We start from the raw sequence: 7,745 nt of genomic DNA, 5'->3' as shown, positions 1-7,745 counted from the left end.
GTATTTGTACAAAAGTTTTCTTTATTTTTTTTTATCCTTAAAACATTTGAATGCAAAACAATTTTTGTAAAATAACATTAGGATAACAAATTTGGAATTAAAACGTAAATTAATTTACAGTAACAACATCACAACGTAAGTTTACATAAACTACATTTGAAACTAACTTCTCATCAATACGTAATAAAAGAATATGAGTTTTCAAGATAACTTAATTTTTATCCAACAAACTACAAATAATTATAATATTTAATAGGAACTTCAGATCAAACAACGAATTAAAACTTTGATAACATTTCCTCTTTTACTTTTATTTTCACATTTAATTAACAAAGATACTGTATAACAGTTATAAAGATTAAACCCACAAATAAGATAAAAGATTACATTCAGAGAGGAATGAACATGAAGCAGATAACATGAAATAGATGCATATCAGGATTGAAAATATTTCAGAAAATATGTATGAAAGTCTTTCTCCAGGAAAGTCTTTCATTAAAAACAACGAATTAAAACTTTAGTACTATTTCCTCTTTCGCTTTCAGTTAACAAAGATACTGCATAACAATTATATAGTAGATTAAACCCACGAATAAGATAAAAAAGTCACATTCAGAGAGAGATGAACATGAAGTAGATGCGTATCAGGACTGAAGTATTTCAGAAAAATATATGAAATTCTTTCTCCAGGAAAGTCTACATTCGGTTCAATAAGCAATAAATAGTATTTTTAGAAAGTAGCCATTAAAAAATATTATAGGATATTTTATTTGGATGATTCACAGTCCGATTATATTCTCAGTACTAATGGCGAAATTGAAATTGTCAACAGTGATCTATGTTGCATTTCATATAAAAATATTTTTTACCCCACTTGAAAAGGGGGTTATTCTGATAATACTGTTTTTAGCAATTTCATCTACTCTAATTTACAACTCCGTAAAGCTTCCAAAACAAGAAGTGTTATGGAATGTCTGGAAATCAGAACAATCTACGAATTGCAAATTCCGTACGATAAACTAAATCTTTCATTAATTACTGCACAATGTGCTTTTGTTTCTGTTTTTAGAGAACTTGATTGCCTCTTTTGTCTTAGTTCAATAGGAACCTCAGAATTTAAGACAGAGCTCTTAAATCAACTATTATATTATAATCTAAATTCGACGAAACGTTTACGTTTTTATGAAAATAATTCTTTATCATTTCTATATTCAGTTATTTATAAGGAAGTAATTCGTCATGTCATTTTTGGTATAAGCTCTAGTGTATGTGGACTAAATGAAAATCGAAACCAAAAGTTTACCTTAATGTAAATTCCTTTAAGTAAAAATACTGTAATACACATGCCGTAATTTCCTACATCAGGTTCGTGTTAAAGTTTACGAAGTCCAGAAAAAAGTGTGCTTGATAACATAATAAATGACAAACAAAAATGAGAAAACGAATAATATAATTTGCAACCGGTCGCTTTTTAAGTCATTCGTTATGTTTCTCACTCTAACCAGCAAAATGTCCCATAAGATACCATTTAAATCTACGAACACTTCTTTTGTTTATTTAATGAACACTGAAATTTTGTTTTGTACACCAATTTCAAGTAAAAATATCATATATTTTCTATTTACCTTCTGTTTTGGTATGAGATTTAATTACAGAACAATATGCAATCATTCCCCTAGATCAGAAAAAAGAATATCAACATTTGAAGAAACTTGCTAAGTTAAATAGCTGACTCTAGCTAAAATAGCTTGAACTTATCCTTCATTAGTTGTCTCTGTACTCTTTTAGCTATTTTTAATTTAATAAATTTCATTAAAATGAATGGACATTCATTCTTAAAATGAAAAAGCATTGTATGTAAGTACATGGAAGACTTTTTAAAATTTATTGTAGTAATAATTTCCCTCCTAACTGGTTGATGAGAGATCATTTTGTGTCTTTGCAATAAATATTTAAAAAAAAAAAAAAAAAAAAAAAAAAAAATGAAAAACGACTAATCCGCTGCATGTCAGAATGCGAAAAAGGTTTTTTATCATAATTTACACTGCTCGTTCAGATAATCTTAAACAACTTTTGATGACAATCAGTTTCAATTTGTGATTGCAATGACCGAACTGTCTTATAATATAGTTTAAGTTTCTCTTAAAAATGCATACTCATGCAGCATTTGGGAAACACATGAAGGGCTTGTGACATTTTTTACAAAATCACAACAAAAAATTTAATATCAGTTTGAACTGATATGTTACCATTTCAAGATACATTTAAAATGATACTACAGTTTAGTATCTGTTTCATTTTCTAGATCCAAAGCAACATCAGGGCATTCTATACTTATGATGTCTGATGACCCAGGTCTTGAAGTATCTTCAGACAGGGAACTGTTCAGTGAGAATCTGTCTGGTGATCTTCGGAATGCAGAAGAGTTGCGAAAGTACTGTCGTCTTTCCTGGATACTAGCTGGACTACTTGGTTGATACTGGACAACAGGAGCATTTTCCTCAATGGTAACTTGACGTTGATCGTTTTTCTTTTGTTCGATTTCTCCCACAGAAGTCGGCGACGTTTTAGTGTCATCCTCAAAACAGTCGTCATTTTCTTCTAGGGATTCATAGATAGTATGTACTCCATTAGGTTCACGATCACACAAACTTTCGAGAAAGGTATGTGTTGGTGACATATAGCCCGGATAATATTCCCGGTTGTTTACCCACGTAGGGAATTCTTCTTGGGGTCTTGCTGGGTCGCAGTCTGCCATATCATTCTCTCGTTTCCAAGGCAAGACTGTCTCAGTCAGTGTGCGAACAGGTGGCTCCTCCGTTTCTGGAATATAATGAAAAAAATCAGTTTTCAGCAAAGATTTATTAAAATTTTAAATAAGCTTTCACGTTACAAAATAAGGTGAACAACAAATTATGTAAGAAAATTAGTTTTCTAAATCTTTCAAACGGAGATTTTAAGCACATTGTGAAAATTAAGTTGTGATAACTACGTTGTATTTTTGACGGCTTAAAGTTTTACATTGACATATTTCTTCTTTCTTTTTAACATTCGCTCGACGATTCTATTATTCAGTGAACAGGGTATGAATAAAATTGTGTTTAGACAATATTCAAATTTTATTTCTATATAGTTATTCTATAATTTGCATTAACGTAAGTTGTCCTTTTAAATTTATTGTTGTTGTGATGTTTTAAATTTCATTTATTGTTCTTGTAATATCTTAATTAATGTAATAAAAATTAATTTTTTATTTAGGCCATGCCATTGCCAGGAAAAAGACTTAGTGGTTCTCAGATCGGAAAAGAAAACTACGGCAATAAAAAGAAGCATCAGAGCTGCAAAGTGATAATGAAATCATATTTATTAAAAAATCGCAATAGAAAAATCGCAGAGGATAATAAGAATTATGAAGGGATAAAATCGGAGTCAGAATCAGATTCAGGTTGCAGATTCAGGTTCTTGACTTCATTTGCAATAATTCATCCAGTTTGTAAGTTTATGTAACTCGACAGTACGATTAAATCCATAATTTCTTAATTGCGGCTTATATAATATCTTAGCGAGAATAGTGACTGTTCATGAAAGTGCTCGTGAATACTGGGAGATTTTACCTACATTGCGAGTAAGTCTCGATCGGAAATTCTGTGTCCAGAATTAAATTAAAAAGATGAAAGAATTGCAGGCGTCTATTTGAACGAGATCTTTAAATTATAAGAGGCTGTAAGCCAGTTACATCTTTATTTGCATGTTAAAAAAATCTTCAAAAGCATTATTTTAATTTAAGTTACAATATATATTCCTAGTCATTGCTATTTATTTAATTATAGGCAAGTTCTTCATTCTTGTCTCACCGAATCACTTAAATGGCTAAGGTTAGCTTTTAGGTTTTAGGCATCTAGAATGTAAAATGTTTCTGTCATCGTTGGGTTCTAGACATCTAGATGAGCAGAAAAAGTTTAATAATGTTAACAAAAGAATTCTCCATTATTTTGTTTCTGAGTTTTATTAAAAACCACAATTTTAATGCGATCACTAAATTACCTTTAGATGCTGCTAAAAATGCCTTTGTAAGTATGTGCATATTAGTAGCAATACTTGACACATTTATCTTTAAGTGGCTTGACATGTGTCGAGGCAATGTATACTTCCTTTCTGCTGGGATTTGGTCGGATGCTATTATGATAAAGATTAACGTCTGAAACTAAAGGATACTGCTATCCCAATTAAAAGGTACCTGGATCTTATTAAACACTACATCTAACTGCTACATTTGCTGAAATCTTTTCCAACCTTTGTCGTGCTTTCTTCCTTATGTTATTAGTCTTCGAATAATCATCTTGTAATGCAGAATACGTAAATTTGAATGAAGTCTATGCTCTGCTAAAGAACCAGTTCATCAACAATGTACTTTAAGTATGGCCATTTAAAATCTGGCATAGAAAAATTTCTGATTCAGTTTATATTTAATGCAATCGATCGTTCGTGGAGTTACGAATATAATGTTTTAGTTTTCTGTCTTATACTAATACAGAAAACTAAAAAATATGGTCTTATAGTTTCTGTCTTATGTTAATTAATATATATGTCACAATATCATATGTTTTTTGTGTAGCATTAAATAATCAGCTTATGATAGTTATCAGATTCATTGCAGATTTCAGTTTTCACTGTCAGATTTAAGTACGTTAGAAATGCTTTTTTTAATTTACATAATTTTATAATATATAAATATATGTATAATTCAGAATGATATACTGAATATTTATAAAAAAAGGTGTATTTTCTTTTATCCAGAAAGAACAGAAGAACGCAGATCTTTTAATTAGAACTAATTTTTATCTTTGTCATCGAAATTTTATCTGTGTTCTTGAAGTTTAGAATTATGGCATTTTCTTAAGGATTGGGAATTATTTGCATATGATATATTGCAGAAAACTCGTTTTTTTTTTCTACTGGAATTCCTAGTTAGTTTTCATGTGTTCATATCGGTTTGCATTAGCTCGCGGAATCACTCTGAGTTTTGTTCGATTAAAGTGGTTAAACTCAGAAGCAAAGTAAGATTTGAGAAATTATTAATTTGGTTTAGGAAATTGTACAAGGGCCAATGACTTCTTATCCTCTTTGACATGAATACCCAATCAGTTCACAAATAACAATGTTGCGGATAACAGTATCGCAGATTATCTGTATTAGGAATTTAGAATGCCATCGGTAAGTTATTCGTAAATTATTATGATAGCACTAAATTGGCATACTAAAACGTTATCTTTCATTAAGCATCTCTGTTACTGAAGTCTGAAGCTGGTGCAATTAAATGAGAATTAAACACAGCTCAGAGAGATACAAAGCTGTAACTCAATTGTTACATGGAAGTTAAGCAATTAAAAGAGAAATTTTTAAATTTTCTCTTTTCAGTCTTACATCGTTTGAATTGGAAATGGTTTTGATAAGAAAGTTTTAATTTATTCTATATTATAGATAGATTAAATTATGAGGAATACGCAAGAATTAATAATAAAATTATTCTTTAAAAATACACTATATCAGTATGTCATTAACAGACTTCCAGTATGTCAAGCATGCTTTCCTTAACATTGTTATTCGTCCATAACAGAAATATAGTAATTTATATACGTATACCTATAGATGTATAGCTTATTAAAATAATGTAAAACTCTATAGACAGAGAGATGTAAATAGTATATAAAAATAAATCCTATAAATATTTGTATGTACCTATAAATATTTGTATGTTATATGCATATGTATGGTTTGTATACTATGTTTGTATGTATGTATGTGTGTGTAAGATCAAATTCTAACTTCAATTTGCAATAACCCTTTCCTTGACTTTGTTATTTGCCCATAACAGAAATATAGTAATTTGTATATGTGTGCGAGTAGATGTATAGCTTATTAAGATAATATAAAACTATATATGTATAGATACATAGATAGATAGAGAGTGAGTTGTAAGAGTATATACAAATAAATACTATAGATATATATATGTACGTATACGTGTGTGTGTAAAGTTCTAACTTCAATCTGCAATAAACCCTTAAGGCCTCCTTTTTAGTTTGATTGTTTCTATATAGTATCCCAAAAGTAGTGTGAGGTTAATGATAAATCTCTCTGAAGTGCGTTATTTCAAAGTTATATGCTGATATGATTTTTATGCTATAATGCTCATGAGGCATGTATGGCAAAAATAAAACAGTCTTTTTGCCAATAAATAATATTAAATTTTGCAAACCAATTGTTATGTTCAAATTGTAATAAATAACAATTGGAAATCAAGCGGAACCTAACTTTGCCATCCGTAGTCTTAAATATTGTAACTTCCATATTGTAATATACACACTTCCATATTGTAATATACACGGAATTTTGAACACGGGGTTAATATACACGCGAACATGGGGTTAATATACACACACATGATTAATATATACGGGATTTATGGAATTTTGAATTTCCATATTGTAATATGCACACTGTTATCACTCTTGCCGCTATCTAGCTAATGCCATGTCCTCCCCTTCTGTTCTGACGTTATTTGCATTTATATAAATATATGAAATCTGTTGTGCATATGCTGCTTTTTGTGCTATTAATCAACTAAATAGGTTTCAGTAACTTTGACGTCTGAAAACTTTAGTATGCATTTACTTCTTCATGCAACATTTACGTCAACATTCCAAAAATGATCATTACAAGTAAATTTAGCTTCTTGAGTAAAATTAGTTTAGAAACCATTTAATTTGTATAAAAATAAAAGGTAATTAATAAACTATGGAATTTAAGCCATTGTTTATAAAATTTCAGCTAATATGACATAGATTGGTGAGTAAAGTAAAAATTACAGCAAAATTTCTGCCAACACATTTAGAATGTTCATATTTCGAATATCTATCTAATTGTCTTCCGTGAATAATTTAAATTAGAAACTCCGTGAAAAATGAATGGAAATTCCAGTAGCAGCTATAAGGTATTTTCTCTCTCATTTGCTCGTGCCTTCGTGGCGTAATTGGAAGCATACTCGACGCATGTTCGAGTAGTCCAGGCTTGAGTCTGCCGGTGAAGGATATGCACGTTTTCCACATCCCCTGTCTCAAAATAACCTAATAACTCTACACAGTAAAAATTTTTTTCTCGTCAAAATTTTTCTCGAAATACATCACTCTTCATTTAAGAAACAAGAGTTTCGTATCTGAATGCATTTTATATACCATGGAGGTTTTTCAAAACTTTCAAACAAATTTTTTATTTTGTTATACCCTAAAAAATGACTAGTGCTGGAACTGCCTTAGTAGAAACTTCAAGGACGTCTAAGAGGTAAAATATATAGGATAAAATTAATTCGGAAAAGAAACTCGAAAAATAATTTTTCAAATCTGTGCAAACATTTGATTAATGTTAGTTATTCTACTAACAGTAACTGATGTTTCATTTAATCCGTACATACAATTATTGCAAAAGCACATTACTAGCTACCATCCATTTACTGTTTAAACAAATAGGAAATTACTGTTAACATTAATAAATCTGTTGTAATTTTAATTCAAAAGGAAAAATAAAATTGTTCGGGACACTGTAATGAACAATACAGTCTTCATTGGATGAAACGGGGTATAATACTTGATAAAACGTATGCATTTTCTAGAAATTTTGAGCCATGTTCCATTTAATCGAATTTCACTATATTATGCTATTATTGAACGAAACTATTTGTATTAGTA

At 29.8% G+C, this 7,745-nt stretch overlaps 1 protein-coding gene across 1 annotated transcript in view; it reads right to left on the bottom strand.

Annotated features, from left to right (window-relative positions):
• Positions 1-7,745, bottom strand: part of LOC118182204 (Na(+)/H(+) exchanger protein 2-like) — a 267,934-nt gene continuing 260,189 nt past the window's right edge. The window contains exon 12 of the mRNA XM_035351522.2: positions 1-2,823. Within this exon, the coding sequence (XP_035207413.1) occupies positions 2,276-2,823 (548 nt within the window). The 3' untranslated portion in view covers positions 1-2,275. The remainder of the gene's footprint in view (positions 2,824-7,745) is intronic.

This window comes from Stegodyphus dumicola, chromosome X2, assembly GCF_044657685.1.
Source record: "Stegodyphus dumicola isolate Sdum_Otavi_A_Nest chromosome X2, ASM4465768v1".
In the NCBI taxonomy this organism is placed as follows: Eukaryota; Metazoa; Arthropoda; class Arachnida; order Araneae; family Eresidae; genus Stegodyphus; species Stegodyphus dumicola.
Note: the sequence above shows the minus strand (reverse complement) of the source record. Positions and strands in the feature narration are given on the sequence as shown.